The sequence below is a fragment of the Syngnathoides biaculeatus genome, chromosome 10 (genome assembly GCF_019802595.1).
Source record: "Syngnathoides biaculeatus isolate LvHL_M chromosome 10, ASM1980259v1, whole genome shotgun sequence".
Classification (NCBI taxonomy): domain Eukaryota; kingdom Metazoa; phylum Chordata; class Actinopteri; order Syngnathiformes; family Syngnathidae; genus Syngnathoides; species Syngnathoides biaculeatus.
In genome coordinates, this window is record NC_084649.1 from 30337666 (window position 1) to 30357175 (window position 19510).

At 41.3% G+C, this 19510-nt stretch overlaps 1 protein-coding gene across 6 annotated transcripts in view; it reads right to left on the reverse strand.

Moving 5' to 3' along the window:
• The window catches only part of si:ch73-267c23.10 (serine incorporator 1), a 97682-nt gene that overhangs the window by 42484 nt on the left and 35688 nt on the right, over positions 1-19510 (reverse strand). For all 6 annotated transcript variants that reach the window (XR_009796650.1, XM_061831323.1, XM_061831324.1 and 3 more), the window contains exons 4-6: positions 17358-17437; positions 17127-17264; positions 451-620 (exon numbers count right to left, since the gene is read on the reverse strand). Coding sequence is in view for 5 of the 6 variants with exons in the window: in XM_061831323.1 (XP_061687307.1) it covers positions 451-620; positions 17127-17264; positions 17358-17437 (388 nt within the window). In the remaining variant the exon portion in view is untranslated. The remainder of the gene's footprint in view (positions 1-450; positions 621-17126; positions 17265-17357; positions 17438-19510) is intronic.

Genomic DNA, 19510 nt, shown 5'->3' on the forward strand with positions numbered 1-19510 from the left:
TCCCACGATGGCCCTAAATTTTTCGTGTCAGCCCTAAATTTTTTCAGTGTCAGCCCTAAATTTTTCGTGTCAGCCCCTAAGAATGCCCCTAGAAAGCCCTTAATTTTTTTTTGGTCAGACTGAGTATGAACCCTGTATTTAACTGATTTCTAAATTCAAGAAATTTGACTGTAATATGGCTTGGGTCTGGCCATTAAAATTGAACTCTGATTTCTAAAAATTGTCAATCACAAGTTAACTGTAATTTAACATTTGGCAGTGAATACTTTTTCCATAATGGCCAGATTTTTTTTCATCAAGTAATTTAGAAACAGTGTTCGCACTTGGGTTGTCTTTGTGAGACATTAAAATTGGCTTCATGATCCAAAACATTTAAATGTAATTCATGGATGAGAATGAAAAAAAAAAATCAGGATTGGGGCGAATACATTTTCACAGTGGTGTATGTACCTGTACTTTTCCCAGCACGGAGATGACAGAGGCTCCAAAGCAAAAAAACGTGTTGAAGCTAATGAAGAACTTGTTGATGAAACAATCATCAGGTTTGGTGTAGAAGATGAAGAATAGTACAACAGCAATTAATGACAGGATGTAGTTGATGACTGTGACCACCACCAAAGCTGTAAAAGAAGCATATATGTAAATTATCCACCCATCCATATTCTTTTCAGTTTATCCTCACAAGGGTTGCAGGGAGTGCTGGAGCCTATCCCAGCTGTGAACGGGCAAAAGGCAGGGTACACGCTAAACTGGTTGCCAGCCAATTGCAGGGCACATCAAGAAAAACAGCCGCACTCAAAATCACACCTCGAGGCAATTTAGAGTGTCCAATTAATGTTGCATTTTTGGGGATGTGGGAGGAAACTGGAGTACCTGGAGAAAACCCACGCAGGCACGGGGAGAACATTCAAAATCCACACAGGCAGGGCCAGGATCAAACCTGGGACTGCAGAACTGTGAGGTCAACGCTTTACCAGCTGATGCCTGATGCTGCCTATGTAAATTATATATCGAAGAAATTGTTGATTATGGGGATAAATGTTTAAAATTCACACATCTCAATATATCCTATTCAGTTGTTTAGCTTTTGAAATAACCTCGGGTTTATTGCTATCAGATATTTCAGATCATCTTCTTGTCCTTCAAATAATATATACAGTGGGGCAAAAAGTATTTTGTCAACCACAAATTGGACATGTGCTACCACTTAAAAAGATGACAGAGGCTCGTATTTTTCATCATAGGAATACCTCACCTCTGACACAAAATGAGAAAAAATAAAATCCATAAAATCTGATGTCTGATTTTTTTAAAGAATCTATTAGCAAATTGCAGTGGAAAATAAGTTACAGGGTTCTCACGGTCCAATTTTTGCAGCTTCAGTTCTTTGTAAAAAAAATATACCAGGGTAAATACTCATTTTCTTCACTGTACATGAAAATTCTTGGGGTGTGGATAGGAGAGTGGTTGTGTGTGTGTGTGTGTGTGTGTGTGTGTGTGTGTGTGTGTGTGTGTGTGTGTGTTGTGGTGCGGTGCTTCGGTGGTGCGGTATTTTGGTGTGAATGAATCCATGGTGCGCTACATAAAAGCTGTAAAACCGCTTCAATAAGTTTAAATAAGGAAGCCAAATGTGTAGTGACCGAATTTTTTCAAAAGAATCATCCAGAAAATGTGTTAACTAGTCAGACTATCGCTCACTTCGATGACGTTTGCCTTGCATATTTCCGCAAAGTGATTAAAAGCCATCAAAGTCAAACATCTTTGGATTGATCCTTCAACTACAACATTGAAAGTTAATGTTTATTTTGCACTTATATTTTGTGGAATTCATTAATTTTAGTGGAATTAAGTTGTGTGCGTGCCACCACCTCTGATGACACCAGGATGCCTTATTGCTTTTGTCCCCAACGCCGCCATCACGCTCCCCGGCTTCCACCTTCATCATGCGGACTGTCTCTCTGAGAGAACACAGAAATTGAAAGGCGGTGGAATATGCTTTTATATCAATGAGAAATGGTGCACAGATGTTACACAGCCCAGCACACACTGCAGCCCACATTTAGAGTCGTCGTTTTTGTACTGTAATCTGTTTGTTTCACCACGTGAGTTCACATCATTCATTCTAGTCGATGTTTATATTCAGCCTCAAGGCAGCATGAACGCAGCGCTGCTAACACTCACAGAGTAGATAAACGAGATTGAGGAAAAAACACCCAGATTCCCTGCTCATTATCCCAGAGATTTTAACACAGCTAAACGTAACCACGAACTCCCTAAATATAAGCGGCACGTGGAATGTCCAACAAGGGGAAATACAGTAACACTCTAGACCAATGTTACACATCCATTAACAACACACATTGTGCAATCTCCCGCGCACCCATTGGCTCCTCTGATCACTGCTTGCTGTACTAATACCTACATACAGGCAAGCACTTAAATGTGCGAAGCCTTTTGTAAAATCCTTTAAAAAAGTGGACCAACAAGGCAAAATTAGAACTTCAAAGCTGCTTTGACTGCGCAGACTGGAGTGTCTTTGAAAATGAGGCAACTCCACCAGGCAAGAGATTGCATATCTTAGTGGGGACAGGGCCCTATCACACTAGAAATCAGCTGACTAAAGAAACTAACATTGCAAAGAGGGACTGTGCAGTTAAACTGGAAAAACATCTCGGCGCTAATGACTCCAAATCAGTTTAGAAACAGACTACAATCTCTCATTAACTACAAGCGACGTTCTCCCCCAGTTAGAAAACAAGAGCAGGCTAGCAGACGACCTAAATAGCTTTTACTTCAGATTCGAAATAGACACTTCCACACCATCTTCCACTCCACCCTTTAACATTCATGAAAGGGACGTTAGAAAGATCTTCAAACAACAAAAGATCAACAAACTGCCGGGCCCAGACCTTTTGTCCCCATCCTGCCTCAAAGTCTGTGCAGACCAACTTGCTCCCGTCTTCACAAAGATCTTCAACAGGTCTCTACAACTGTGTGAAGTACCAAGCTGCTTCAAACGTTCCACCATTATACCGGTCCCCAAAAAAGCAAAAGTGTCAGGTCTTAATGACCACGGGCCTGTTGCCTTGACATCTGTGGTCACGAAGTCCTTCAAAACCTTGTGCTCGTCACAGGTCCTTAACTGGACCCACTGCAGTCTGCCTATCGAGCTAAGAACATGTCTGCGGATGATGCCGTCAACATGGGTCTGCACTTCATCCTTAAACATCTTGACAGCGAGGGTACCAATGCGTTTAACATCATCATCCTTGAACTCCTCTCTTCCAAACTTCTCCAGCTCAGCGTCTTGCCTGCCATCTCTTTCTCTCCTCTCATCTCTCTGCTATTCTTGCTCTACACAAATGACTGCACCTCATGGCATCCGACTGTCAAACTCCTGAATTTCGCATGTGACACCATGGTCATCAAGCACATCAATGACGGCAACGAGTCTTCGTATTGACAGCAAGTGGAGGGACTGGAGCTTTGGTGTGGTCAACACAACCTGGCATTGAACACTCTAAAGACTGTAGAGATGATTGTGGACTTCAGGAGGCATCCTTCACCACAGCTGTCCCTGATGCTGTCCAACTGTCTTGTGTCAACCATCTTGTCAACATTGAAGTTCTTGGGAATTTCAGTCTCAGAGGACCTGAAGTGGGGGACAAACATCAACTCCATCCTCAAAAAAGCCCAGCAAAGGATGTACTTCTTAAGGCTTCTGAGAAAGCACGTCCTGTCACAAGAGCTTCTGAGATGGCTCTACACAGTGGTTATCCAATCAGTACTGTGTACCTCCATCACAGTCTGGTTTGGGGCAGCCACAAAACAGGACAAACTCCAACTGCAACGGACAATCAAAACCACTGAATGCTACTCACTATCGAGGACTTGCCCGCAATGCAAACTAGGTCCACAGCGGGCGGGATCCTTTTGGACACTCCACATTGTTACGTTACCAGGGCATCACCGACTGCCGGAGAAAAATTCCTTGTGTTTTTACACACTTGGCGAATAAAGCTGATTCTGATTGGTCAATGTTGCGCCTGGAACCAATCAAAATTATTATTAGTATTTTTGGCTTCATTGTTCCATATATGGCACTGGGACGTGCCTTGTATCAGTCCGCATTGTATCAATGCGCTTCACATAACATAGTATGTACTATAAGCTGATGTATCTTTTTTGAGGGGGGGACACGATGCACTGAATCCACAATAGGTGAAGCGCGAAGTACAGAGAGATTACTGTATTTCGGAAAAAAAAAATTCTCCAAAATTCGAAACCTACAAAACCATAACTCATTCATCCATTCACCCACACATCTTCTACCGCAACCACCAACTTCATCCAGCTCTTCCAGGGGATCCCGAGACTTTCCCAGGCCAGCAAAGTGACGTAGTCTCTTCAGTGTGTTCTGGGTCATCCCTTGGTTCTCCTTTAGGTAAGACATCTGTGACTCCTCACCATGGAGGCATCCGGGAGGCATCTGAATCAGATGCCCCAGCGGAGACTTCATCTGGCTCCTCTCAATGCGGAGGAGCAGAGGCTCTACTCTGAGCTCTTCCAGGTGACAGAGCTTTTCACTCTCTCTCTAAGGGAGAGCCTGGACAGCCTGCATTGGAAACTTATTTGGGCCATTTGTATCCCCGGACACATTGTTTTTCTGGTCATAGCCCACAGCTCGTGACCATAGGTAAGGGTAGGAATGTAGATCGACTGGCAAATTGAGAGCTTCGCTGTTAGACTTAGTGCTTTCTTTACCACAATGGACCAATACAAAGTTTGCAACTCCAGTGATGCTGTACTGAGCCACCTGTCCATCTTGTGCTCTGTTCTTCCCTCACTCGTGTACAAGACCCCAAGATACTTGAAATCCTCCATTCTTGAGAATCGCTGACAAAGGGCAGCCTTGGCAAAGCCCAACTCTCACCGGAAAAGAGTCAGATTTATTGCCGGGAATGGGGACCAAACTCTGACACCAGTCGTTAAGGGACCAAACAGATCCTATCAGGGGCCTCGGCAACCCCCCAGAGGGAATCCCAGAGGGCCACAGTCAAACGCCTTCCCCAAATCCACAAAACACACATAGACTGGTTAGGAAAACTCCCATGCACCTTCGGACCGTATATACTGTATATATTGGTATACGGTGGTCATTATGGCCAAACAGATCCACTTTAGTTTCATCAAACCATAGGATATGTCTCCAGAAGTTAAGATCTTTGTCTTAGTATCTATTTGCACACTGTAATCTGTCTTTTTTATGTTTCCTTCAGAGTAACGGCTTCATTCTTGGTCTATACCTTAGGTACTGATACGTTGTGACATTAGATATTCACATGGAAAGACTTTGTAAATGTTTAATCACATACCTTGTTTCCAAACAATGACTGTAACGTGGGAGTAAAATGGCTCAAACAAAACAGAAAGTCATTGTTTTCATTAATTTTGTACAGTTAATTGAAACTACTAAAGACATCATCTTTAGTATTGGACTTGAAGAGTCTCATAAAGTCTCCGTCATACAGCCTTTCAGTCTCTCTGTCGCTCTCAATGTCATTTTCGTCTCAAGTTACCGTTGAAGTTGTGCTGGTCTCACAAGGCAGTCCAAGCTTATAACACGTTCATTTTTTCACACTGCTTCACAGTGGCAGATCACAGAAAAGGTAGACCTTTGCATGTGGCCTATTTTTGTGAAAGATTTATATAAATAAGATTGAAAATATATATTTTGCGCTTGTGCATGTCATGCTGCGTCCTGCTTTGAGATGAGACATCTGCGCATGCCCAAACCTGAGTGCATTATAGAGAACAGCTATGTTTTAACAATTTCATTTTAACAAGTTTTTGTTGTACTTTTAAATTCATAGCCGCTAGCGACAAAAAAAATGAAAATTAAAATAAAAATAATCAACAAATATATATATATATATATATATATATATATATATATATTATACACACACATACAGGGGCTTGTGAAAGTATTCGGCCACTTGAACTTTTCAAACTTTTGCCACATTTCAGGCTCCAGACAAAAATCCATCCATCCATTCATTCATTTTCTTTGCCACTTATCCTCACAAGGTTTGCAGGGAGTGCTGGAGCCTATCCCAGCTGTCAACGAGCAGGAGGCGGGCTACATCCTAAACTGGTTTCCAGCCAATCGTAGGGCACATCAAGACAAACAGTCGCACTCCCAATCACACCTCGGGGCAATTTAGAGTGTCCAATTAATGTTGCATGTTTTTGGGATGTGGCAGGAAACCGGAGTGCCGGAGAAAACCCACGCGGGCACGGGGAGAAGATGCAAACTCCACACAGGCGGGGGGGATGGAACCTGGGTCCTCAGAACTGTGAGGCCGACGCTTTACGAGACTATCCACCGTGCCGCCTCAAACAAAAATATAATTTTTTTTGTCAAGAATCAACAACAAGTGGGACACAATTGTGAAGCGGAATGAAATTTGTTGGATATTTTATATTTTTTTAACAAATAAAAACCTGAAAAGTGGGGCATGTAATATTATTAGGCCCCCTTGCATTAATACTTTGTACCGCCACCTTTTGCTTCAATTACAGCTGCAAGTCACTTGAGGTATGTCTCTATGAGTTTTGCACATCGAGAGACTGAAATTCTTGCCCATTCTTCTTTGCAAAACAGCTCGAGCTCAGTGAGTTTGGATGGAGAACGTTTGTGAACAGGAGTCTTCAGCTCTGCCCACAGATTCTCGATTGGATTCAGGCCTGGACTTTGGCTTGGCCATTCTAACACCTGGATATGTTTATTTGTGAACCATTCCATTGTAGATTTGGCTTAACGTTTTGGATCATTGTCCTGTTGGAAGATAAATCTTCATCCCAGTCTCAGGTCTTTTGCAGACTCAAACAGGTTTTCTTCCAGAATGGTCCTGTGTTTGGCTCCATTGATCTTCCCATCAATTTTAACCATACCATCTTCCCTGTCCCTGCTGAAGAAAAGCAGGCCCAAACCATGAGGCTGCCACCACCACGTTTGACAGTGGGGATGGTGTGTTCAATGTGATGAGCTCTGTTGCTTTTACGCTAAATATATTATTTTGCATTGTGGCCAAAAAGTTCGACTTTGGTTTCATCTGACCGGATCACCTTCTTCCACATTTGGTGTTACTCCCAGGTGGCTCTTGGCAACCTTTAAACAAGACTTTTTATGGATATCTTTGAGAAGTGGCTTTCTTCTTGCCACTCTTCCATAAAGGCCAAATTTGTGCAGTGTATGACTGATTGTTGTCCTATGGACAGTCTCTCCTACCTCAGCTGTAGATCTTTGCAGTTCATCTAGAGTGACCATGGGAATCTTTTTGTTTGCAAATCCGGCTTTAAACTTCTCAACAGTATCTCGGACATGCCTGCTGTTTTCCTTGGTCTTCATGATGCTCTATGCACTTTAAACAGAACACCAAGACTGTCACAGAGCAGGTGCATTTATACGGAGACTTGATTACACACAGGTGGATTTATTTATCATGATCTGTCAAAATTGGATCATTCAGAGATCCTCACTGAACTTCTGGAGTAAGTTTGCTGCACTGAAAATGAAGGGGCTGAATAATATTGCACGCCTCACTTCTCAGTTTTTATTTGTTAAAAAAAGTATAAAATATCCAATAAATGTAATTCCACTTCACCATTGTGTCCTACTTTTTGTTGATTCTTGACAAAAAAAAAATATTTTATATCTTTATGTTTGAAGCCTGAAATGTGTCGAAAGGTTGAAAAGTTCAAGCGGGCGGAATACTTTCACAAGGCACTGTATATATAGCTGCATCATTAAATATGTCACAGGGTTCAGAGCACCAGGAAAAAAAGTAGCGGCTTGTTCAGAAAATACCGTAATTGTTTCAACAGACAAATGTGGCAGCTTCAAAAATCTAGAAATTGCACCCAAGGATGAGCCAGACTTATGGAGCGCCAAGATTCTTACTCTGATTTCTAGGCTGTTTTCTTTTGATTTTCCCATGATTTTGAACAAGGAAGTAGAGTGGTTGAGGTGTGGCCTTAAAAACATCCACAGGTGTTCCATCAATTAACTCACATGTTGTCAGTTAACCTATCAGAAGCTTCCAAAACCATGACCTCATCATAGGGCTTCCCCAGAAATACATAGACATAGTACTTTGTGTATGTAAACTTTTGGCATTGAAGAAAATAATATAAAATTCTCTAAAATATTCTCTCTCATTAGTGTTGTGTTGGGAAAAAAAAAAAAATTCTAGTAATCCTGAATGACCTGAAACAGAAGATCTTGCGATTGGTTTGACTTCAGAAAGTGAGTGTTTTTGCACAGTGTATGTTAAGCTATTAGTAACTATAGTAGCTATGAGTAATTAGTAAACTATTAGTAACTATTTAAAAAAAAGTCAAATCTATTACAAAAATAAAAATTCCTTCACACTTATCAGTAACAAAGGAAAAAAATGTTGCAGATAAATGAATGCAAGCTTTGAACAGCATTAAATCAAATTGGAACATTATCAACTAATAACTAAATCAAAAAATTTGAGATGCTTCTCCTGTTGAGATGATGGATAAGTTGAGGACTCTTTGATTCAACAGAAGTAGCGGACTGCTTGAATAATTTTTTGGGATCAATATGACCCCTTTTCTGGGTGAGAGAAAGGAATCTGATGTGTAGCGTTAGAAAAGGGACACTTTCTCCTCTACCTGGTTTTGATCCTCTCAATGCTGATAAAATGTATAAATAAGAACTTAAAAATGTGTTCCTAAGGTTCATGTTCATGACATTAAAAAAGTAATCTCACAAGACATTTTGAATTTTAAAATTAATTGTATCATTTCACCACTGTCCAATGTTATCAGTGTAGTCTGGTATTGTTCCTCAATAACTCAAAACTGCTAAAATCACTCCCATTTTCAAATCTGGTTATAAAGAGGTCTTTATCGTGCATTAACTATTTTAACTTGCATCCTTGAAACCTGGTCTAAGGTAAGGTAAACTCACAGATCTTCCATCATGTATAGTCATAAACATGGCTTCCATCAGAAATATTCGAGTAAAATGTGCTTTACTGCAACTGGTGAATTACTATATATTTGCGACCATATGGCTCACCATAGTAAAAGGTGCAGTCTCAGTTGCGGGTGCAATTTCAGTATTTATAGGGCCTGAAATAGAGAGTCATGAAAAATACATATAACATTATTCACTGCAATGTTTATATGAAAAAATAAAGAGCAGAGGATGTCATCCATGTGCAAAGTTGCAGAAGTCTGACTTGACATCAAAGTGCTAGCCATATTGCACTCAATGTAATCAGCAAACATTACACTGGAACATTCAGCATTGAAAAAAAACGAAGTGGCAACTTATAGGGGAGAGGAACAACAGAGATTTTCAGATTTTTCCGACGCCCCTTCTTACACGGAAGCTCTTTTCGAAGAACAGAACATCTCAAAATCAATTGATGAGATTTCGAGCCATATTTAGATGATATGCTCATCACTTCTAACTAACAACAGACTCCCCGACAGTATGTATGAGAGTATGTAGCGTACTCAGCCACGTCGACGACAAAGCTGTAAAGCGGCCCGGCTTGGCGCCGCGATGAGCCACCCCAGCTTTACGGCGTGATGAGCAACCCCGGCTGAAACCGTGATTGGCGGACGTGGGGAGCCGAAGCAGTGATCAGCAGACGCCGCGCGCCGACGCGCACATCGACACATTAAGCACCCCTGACTTACCTACGCGGATCTTTTGTTACATTCTGAGAGGATTACGTCTCCTCCCCTCCACCCCCAAAACAATTTTTTTTTTAGTAGCTCTATACACACCTACCTGTCGTTCGGAACCCACGAAACTCTGGTCCTTTGCACCTGTTTTTTGGGTTTTTTTTTCACAACGAACCGAGTCTTTGGAAACATATGAAGAGTAAATCCATCCTCCCGAATGTTCGAACAATATCCAGCAATACAACAAGCCGGCATTTTGGCTAACACAAAGGAAAAAAGCGCTACATTCCCGCAGGTAAAACTGGTAAAAAGACACAAGGCCACCTAAGTGGTCTCCTGCTGATAATGTCACTTCCTGCTTCTTCTCCAAAACAAATCCCTCAAGAGGATTTTCATGGCGGGAGTTACAAAAACCCATATATGTCAAACTCATGTTGTGTCGTTAAAAAACGGATAGATCCATGACGGCTGCCTTTAAAAAAAAAAAAAAAAAAAAAAACGTACTAAAAATCATGCTTTTCCTGTTAGTGGCCCTTTAACACACATAAGACACACTGTATTATTGGGGGTAGGCATGGTGGCGCTCACGAGACAGTTAGCCACTATGGATAGGTTTCCGATCACCCATCATGCCTTGCGACGGATGCCAAACTGTGTGTCTTAGAGTTCAGAGAACATAGGTGAATGGTGAAGCGTGAAGTTTTTTCTATCGTTAATTTTTCTGTTTGGTGAAAAAGTTATGAGATCGTTTAAAACAAATGCCAACGTAGTGGACAAAAACACGTTTGATGCTTAAGCAGAGCCAGATACTTTACGATAATTGAAGGACATCAGCGGCAAAGATCCAATATGAATTTCAAGCAAGCGACTGGAGTGACGATGTGAAAGGGTACCCTGACATTACATGTCCGATATCGTTAATTATCTCGTAAATTCTGTGAACGTATATACCCTTGAAAGGTCCGTGAAAAGCCTTGAAAGGCTTACAAGTCTCTTTAAGCCTACAATTACTTTGTAAGTGGGTGGGTTCAAGATGTATGGCAACGGGTGATCGGTAATCAGTGTATAATGGCGGCTCGAGTAAGACATTCTCAGAGGTCTGCCGATCCACTACTACATCCCTGCATCATATCCCAAAAAGATTGGCTGTGTTCTCTCCGGTCATTGTACCCCTATGGGCGGTCTTGGATAAGTGTGTTCACATGTGGCTCCCCTTCTTTTTGTAGTCAAGGCTTCAGTAAAATTACGGGATAGCAAAACAGTTATAGAAGAGAGGTCTTACTGGTTACCGCCCTCTGCAGCTAAAATGTAAGTCGATTTTTTTCTCTTGAAGAATTCTCTGTCATACCTTTGTGTAGAATACATAATCTATTCATTCCTTGTTACCTCAAGTATTTCATTGAAAACGTTACGTGTTACAAAATTATCCGAGCAAACTTTATAGTGTTGGATCAGGAAGAAATCCTGCTCGGTTGATCCTCGACAACCATTGGTTCCGTCTTTCTGTCGACAGTTTCTTAGTTTTACTTCTCTGGTTGACAACACCCTTTGGAATATCTAAATACTACCTCTTTGTTTGCTCAGATTCAGCGCGGTTAGCAAAGCCCCAAACTACGCATGTGTGGCCCATATTATCGGATGAAAGGGGCTTGCTTGCTTTGTTAACATAGACGCTTGCCTTGCTTCAGACACACAAAAGGGCGGACAAGGGACTCCTGGGACTGTGGTGATGTCATCGGAAACCTATCCATTGGACCTTTACTTTTGTAACCAGAACAACAGGCCTATACCCCCCGCTCCCACTACAACTGGTGAAAGCAAGTCACCAGTAAACATGTCATCCTCACCCATGGTATCACACCAAACCAAATTCATTACACCACACCAAACAGAACAGTACGTAATTGACAAAAAACATGCATTTCAAACCCTATTTCCATACATATTTTGCCCCATAAAGCATAGAGCTGCAGTGAAGAAAATGAGTATTTGAACACCCTGCTATATTGCAAGTACTCCCACTGACAAATCATTTTCGCATGTCCACCGTGAGAGAGACAATCTAAAAAGAAAAATCCAGAAATCACAATGTATGATTTTTTTCAACTTTTTTTTGTATGATACAGCTACAAATAAGTATTTGAACACCTGTCTATCAGCTAGAATTCTGACCCTCAAAGTCCTTTAAAAGTCCACTTCCATTCCATGTATTATCCTGAATCAGATGTACCTATGTGAGGTCATTAGCTGCATAAAGACACCTGTCCACCCCATATAATCAGTAAGACTCAAACTTGTAACATGGCCAAGACCAAAGAGCTGTTCAAAGACACCAGAGACAATATTGTACAACTCCACATGGCAGGAAAGGGCTATGGAGAAATTGCCAAGCAGCTTGGTGAAAAAAAGATCCACTATTGTAGCAATCATGAGAAAATGGAAGAAGCTAAACATGACAGTCAATCTCAATCAGAGTGGAGCCCCTTGCGAGATATCACCTTGTGGGGTCTCAATGATCTTTAGAAAGGTGAGGAATCAGCCCAGAACTACACGACAGGACATGGTCAATGACCTGAAAAAAGCTGGGACCACCGCTTCCAAGGTGACTGTTGGTAATACACTAAGATGTCATGGTTTGAAATCATGCATGGCACGGAAGGTTCCCCTACTTAAACCAGCACATGTCAAGGCCCGTCTTAGGTTTGCCAATGACCATTTGGATGACACAGAGGAGTCATGGGAGAAAGGTTTGTGGTCAGATGAGACCAAAATTGAACTTTTTGGTCATAATTCCGCAAACCGTGTTTGGAGGAAGACAAATGATGAGTTCCATCCCAAGAACACCATCCCTACTGTGAAGCATGGGGGTGGTGGCACCATGGGTGGTGGTGGCATAATGCTTTTTTTTGGGGAGGGAGGGTTCTGCACATGGGACAGGATGACTGTACTTTATTAAGGAGAGGATGATATTGTGAGATGTTGGGGAACATCCTCTTTCCCTCGGTTTTTAGCATTGAAGATGGGTCATGGCTGGGTCTTTCAACATGACAATGACCCAAAGCACACAGCCAGGATATCCAAGGAGTGGCTCCGTAAGAAGCATATCAAGGTTCTGGCATGGCCTTCCCAGTCTCTAGACCTAAACCCAATAGAAAATCTTTGGAGGGAGCTGAAACTCTGTGTTTCTCAGTGACAGCCCAGAAACCTGTCTGATCTAGAGGAGATCTGTGTGGAGAAGTGGGTCAAAATCCCTCCTGCAGTGTGCGCAAACCTGCTGAACAACTACAGGAAAAGTTTGACCTCTGTAATTGTAAACAAAGGCTACTGTAGCAAATAAGATTTGTTTTCTCAGGTGTTCAAATACTTATTTGCAGCTGTATCACACAAATAATTTTTTCTTTTTAGATGATCTCTCTCACAGTGGACATGCACCTATGATGAAAATTTCAGACCCCTCCATGATTTCTAAGTGCAGTAACTTCCAATATAGCAGGGTGTTCAAATACTTATTTTCTTCACTTTATCTAGCTATATATCAATACAATCAAAACATACAGTAGCATGCATGCATGCTTTTTAAAAAGCACCGGGAGCAAAACCAAGTTTGGTTGTACTTTATTGGAATATTTAACAATGTACGTACTCACATTTTTTTTTTTTTAATTTATCCTCATCCTCATATATACACAGATATATACTTACAGTCTTCAAGCTGGTAGCAGCTTAAACAGAAGGTTCTGACCAGCCTGATCATAATTCAATAAATCCTGATGATTTTGGACCGGATGTTGTGAATATTCGACGTGGGACGCTCCTGGTGACGACTTCTCTGGACTAAAACTCTCATCTGTGCAACCTTCGTACCCATATTGGAGCCGTATCATATGTGTTGAAGCTGCTCGGCCTAAGTTAGCCTAGCTGAGACCGCTGAGACCGCAAATAAAGTGAAAATAAAAGTGAAAAAAAAATAAAGTGTCTGTTTTCTCATATTTACTGAGGAGGAAAACATCAAACGCTAGTATCTACACATCCTGCAAAAGCTACGTATCATATACAACGAGGATAGTGAGTACCAATAATAAGTTGGCTGAGTGGAAACGCCATCTTAAACTTGCTTATTGGCCTAGTATTCCTTATCTTACCTTGCTAACAACAAGAGGCGTTGTTGGATTATCTTATTGTTGGAAAGTCAAAGATTATTGGAAAATCTATTGTTCAGACAATTTCTATAACAGATGGAATTCAGGTTCCTCATTGCGCAACACTGTGTATTTTAGGTATATATCCCAAGGATTTTGATGTTAATAAAAAGAAGGCCACGCTTATAGCTTTTGGTCTCCTGCAATCCAGGAGAACAATTGTATTATTTTGGAAAAAAGTGGATGTTCCTTCAATAAAAGTATGGATGTTGGAAATTTCTTGTGTTGCACTGGAAAGACTCACGTATATCATGAGAGGACATATGGAGACCCTTAGAAGAGTTTTTGAAAAAAATTTGAATTATTTGTGATTTGTGTGCTTCCTTTTTTTTTTTTCAACACTATTATGTCTGTGCATACTGTTTTTCTTTGTTTTACTGTTATTGTGTTGTTTTTGTAAAATTATATGTGAAACATCAAATAAATAAATTGTTTAAAAAAAAAAAAAGTCTTATCTTAGTACCCAAATTGGTGCCAAATCGTTCACGTTGAAGCTGCTCGGCCCAAGCTAGCCTAGCGCGCTAACACTATTACCTACGTAGAGTATACAACGAGGGTCAAACATCAATCGTAGACTCAACCTTGAACTATGAGAGTGAGGGCCATTGTGGTTTGAATCCCCTCCATCCACGTACCCTTTAATGTGCCATATCCTTTATATTTTTAACATAGGTAGGATGTGATTTGTGTATCTTATGTGCTGACTGTTTATTGTGATTGCTTTCATTTGACCTTAACTTTAACATAGATTATGTAGTATGTGAATTGTGTATTTTTTTGTGCTGACATTGGTGATTTGATTGCTTCTTTTTGATTATTTGCAGCCCGTTGGGCAGCACATTATTGTGCTACCTGTCGGCCCAGTCCCAAGCCCGGATAAATGCAAAGGGTTGCGTTAGGAAGGGCATCCGGCATAAAACTGTGCCAAACATATATGAACGTTCCTCATACAAATTCTACAGAATGAAGGCTTCCAGAAGAGATAGGAACATAGAGTGACCTACGAGAGCGGCAGTAGACGGATGCAGGTGGATTATATTTTGTGCAGATTAGCATAGGATGGTGGTGTGTAGGGTGACTCTTGTAGCAGGCAGGAAGACTAAGAAGACAAAAGTAGAGCAGAAAATTAGGTGGTGGAATTTGAGAAAGGAAGAATGTTGTGTGGCCTTGCGGAAAGAGGTGAGACAGGCTCTGGATGGACAGGAAGAACTCCTAGAAAACTGGAATACTACTGCCAAAGTATTCAGAGAGGAAGGCAGGAGAATACTTGGGGTGTCTTCTGGTAGGAAAGGGGAGAAAGAGACTTGGTGGTGGAACCCCAAAATACAGGAAGTCATCCAAGGGAAGAGATTAGCGAAGAAGAAATGGGACACGGAGAGGACTGAGGAGAGGCGTAAGAAATACATTGAGATGCGTCGTAGGGTAAAGGTAGAGGTGGCGAAGGCTAAACAAGGGGCATATGATGACATGTACGCCAGGTTGGATACGAAAGAAGGAGAAAAGGATCTCTACAGGTTGGGCAGACAGAGGGATAGAGATGGGAATGATGTGGAGCAAGTAAAGGTGATGAAGGTTAGTGATGGAAATTTGTTGACTGGTGTCAGTAGTGTGCTAAGTAGATGGATAGAGTACTTTGAGAAGTTAATGAATGAAGAAAATGGAAGAGATGGTAGAGTAGAAGAGGCAAGCGTGAATGACCAGGAAATTGCATTGTTTAGTATGGCAGACGTGAGAAAGGCACTGAACAGAATGAAAAATGGAAAGACAGTTGGTCCCGATGAGATACCAGTGGAGGTATGGAAGCAAATTGGTGAGGTGGCTGTGGATTTTTTGACCAACTTATTCAATAAAATACTAGTGGGAGAGAAAATCCCAGAAGAATGGAGGAAACGTGTGCTGGTCCCCATTTTTAAGAACAAAGGCGATGTTCAGAACTGTGGAAACTACAGAGCAATAAGGAGGATGAGCCACACAATGAAGTTACGGGAAAGAGTAGTGGAGGCTCGACTCAGGACAGAAGTAAGTATCTGCAAGCAACGGTATGGTTTCATGCCTAGAAAGAGAACCACAGATGCATTATTTGCCTTGAGGATGATCGTGGAAAAGTACAGAGAAGGTCAGAAGGAGCTACATCGTATCTTTGTAGACCTAGAGAAACCGTATGACAGACTACCAAGAGAGGAACTGTGGGACTGCATGCGCAAGTCTGGTGTGGCGAAGAAATATTTTAGAATAGTATAGGACATGTATGAGGGCAGCAGAACACTGGTGAGATGTGCTGTTGGTGTGACAGAAGAATTTAAGGTGGATTTGGGACTGCGTCAGGGTTCCCCGCTGAGTCCCTTCCTGTTTGCGGTAGTAATGGATAGGCTGACAGACGAGTTTAGACTGGAATCCCCTTTGACCCTGATGTTTGCAGATGATATTGTGATCTGCAGTGAAAGCAGGGAACAGGTGGAGGAACAATAAGAAAGATGGAGGTATGCACTGGAAAGGAGAGGAATAAAGATTAGACAAGGTTAGAAAAAGCATACTTCGATGGTTTGAACATGTTTAGAGGTGAGAGAGTGAGCATGTTGGTAGAGGGTGCTGAGGATGGAGCTGCGAGGCAAAAGAGTGAGAGGAAGACGGATGTGAGAGCAGGTTGGATAGGATTACAAATGAGCTCATTAGAGGGAGAGCCAAAGTTGAATGTTTTGGAGACAAGGTTTGACAGAGCAGACTCGGATGGTTTGGACATTTCCAGAGGCGAAAGAGTGAGTATAATGGTATAAGGATGCTGAGGATGGCACTGCCATGCAAAAGGTTTAGAGGAAGACCAAAGAAAAGGTTGATGGATGTTGTGAGGGAGGAGATGACGACAGTGGGTGTTCGAGAGGAGGATGCACGAGATAGAATTAGATGGAAAAAGATGACACGCTGTGGCACCCCTAATGGGACAAGCCAAGAAAAAGAAGATCATCCACAAAATCCATCAACCCCCAATGTCATAAAATCCAAATTCTACATTGTTGTGTTCTTTCAAAACTTTTTCTCTCAATAACCCATATTGTTATTTTGTCTTCTGGTTCTTTTGATTCCAGTTATTTATATTTAATAATTTTCTGAAGGGAGCAGAGTCCTGTTGGAGGCCAATCAGTTTCATTCCTTCCTTTTAAATTGTGCCGAACAAACACTCGAACGAGCATCACTAACCTGCATACCAGCCTCTTGAGTTGCCATTCTCCATTTTTTCTAACCAGGACTCATTCCAGGAGTGGGCAAAGTCAACCAGCAGGACCAGCTGGATCACAATGAAGAAAAAGGATGCTGCAGTGCCCATGACAAAACAAGCTAAAACACCAAAAGCATATGAGACACCAAAGCACATTAAAACAATACATTTGTATGTCTGATGTTATTATCATTTACATATTTAGATCTTACCGTATGTAAAATTTCCATCTGGAATGTAGAAGGCACCAGCTGTAATTGCCACCAAGACAATAATCTTAAAGAACCAAAATCTGCACATAAAAAAAAAAAAAAACAACAGTTGGGGATAGCAAGGGAATTAATAATCAGAATCAGCTTTATCGGCCAAGTGTGTAACAACACATAAGGAATTTGTCTCCAGTTGTCAGTGATTAGTACTATTATAGAGTTCACTCACAAAAACAAGTAATGGAAGCTAGGGCTGGATGATTTTGGAAAAAATATCATTGGGAGATTTTTTTTTTTTTTTTTTTTTTTTTTTAAATGGAAATATGATGTAAAAAAGTATTTAGTCATACCCTAATTGTGCAAGTTCTCCAACTTACAAATATGAGGGGCCTGTAATTTTACACGACAGGTATAACTCACTGATAAGAGAAAAAATTAGGAAAATAAATCTAGAAAACAACATCATCTGATTTTAAAGCAATTTAGTAGCAAATTATGGTGGGAAATACAAACCCGATTGCAATGAAATTGGAATGTTGTATGAACTAAAGGAAAAAAATACAATGATTTGCAAATCAGGTTCAAGTTATATTCAACTGAATACACTACAGCAGAGGATACCATCCTTTTTGAGGCTGCAGGCTACTTTGTGAACACTGATCGTATGGAGGACTACATGACCTGTTTGTGGCAAACTTTCAAAAAAACAAAACTCTTTATACATTACATATAAATAAATACTTTGTTATACATTATTTTTAAAATTTCATTTATGTAAGCAAGTTAGATACAAAATTTAAAGCAGAAATAATAATAATAATACAACAACAGGTAATAATAATTTGTGACCTGTGCTATTTTCAAAACATGCCTTGCCTCAAGTGGTCCTCGAGGGGAACAATGCGCCCGCGGGCACCGCGTTGGTGACCCTTGCACTACAGAGACAAGCGATGCTGTTGTAAGGTGCAGAATATGGTTTGATATTATCTTGCTGGAATAAACAAAGGTGTTCGTGAAAAAGACATTGCTTGGATGGCAGCATATGTTTCTCCAAAACGTGTATGTACCTTTCAGCATAAATGGTATCTTCACAGATGTGGAAGTTACCCATGCCACTGGCAGTAACACAGCTCCATACCATCACTGATGCAGGGTTTTAAACTTTGCGTAGATAAGTCTGGATGGTTATTTTTCTCTTTGGCCTGCAGGTTTTGGCCTACACAATGTCCAAAAACAATGTAAAATGTGGACTCGTTGGTGCACGAAACAGTTTTATATTTTCCATCAGCCTCCATGACATGAGCTCGGGCTCATAGAAGCTGGCAGCATTTCTGTGTGTTGGTGATTAATGGCTTTTGCTTTGCAGAGTAGAACTTTTAAGTTTGTGGAGGTACTGATGTAGTACTGAAATATAATTGTTAACAGTGGTTCTCTGAAGCATTCCTGAGCCCATGTGGTGATATTCTTTACACATTGATGTTGGTTTTTGATGCAGTTTTGCCTAAAGGATCAAAGGTCAAGGGTATTCAATGTTAGTTTTCGGCCTTGTCGCTGAAATGCAATGATTTCTCTAGATTCTCTGAACCCTTTGACGATATTATGGACCATATATGATGAAATCCCTAAATTCTTTGGAATTTTAAATTGAGGGGTGGCACAGTGACGCAGCTGTAGAGCGTTTGGCCTCACAGTTCTGAGGACCGGGGTTCAAATCACGGCCCGCCTGTGTGGAGTTTTCATGTTCTTCCTGCGCCTGCATGTGTTTTCTCCGGGCACTTCGGTTTCCTCCCACATCCCAAAAACATGCATTTATTGGAGACTCAAAATTGCCCCAAGGTGTGATTGAGAGTGCGACTGTTGTCTGTCTCCATGTGCCATACGATTGGCTGCCAACCAGTTCAGGGTGTACCCTACCTCCTGCCCGACGACAGCTGGGATTAGCTCAGCACTCCCGCAACCCTCATGAGGATAAGCAGCTCAGAAAATGGATAGATGGATGGACGGATGTACAGTGAGGAACATTGTCCTGAAACTGCTCGACTATTTTCTCACGCACTTAATCACTAAGAGGTGAACCTCGCCCCATCTTTACTTGTGAATTACTGAGCAATTCAGTGAAGCGCCTTTCATACCCAATCATGGAACCCACCTGTTCC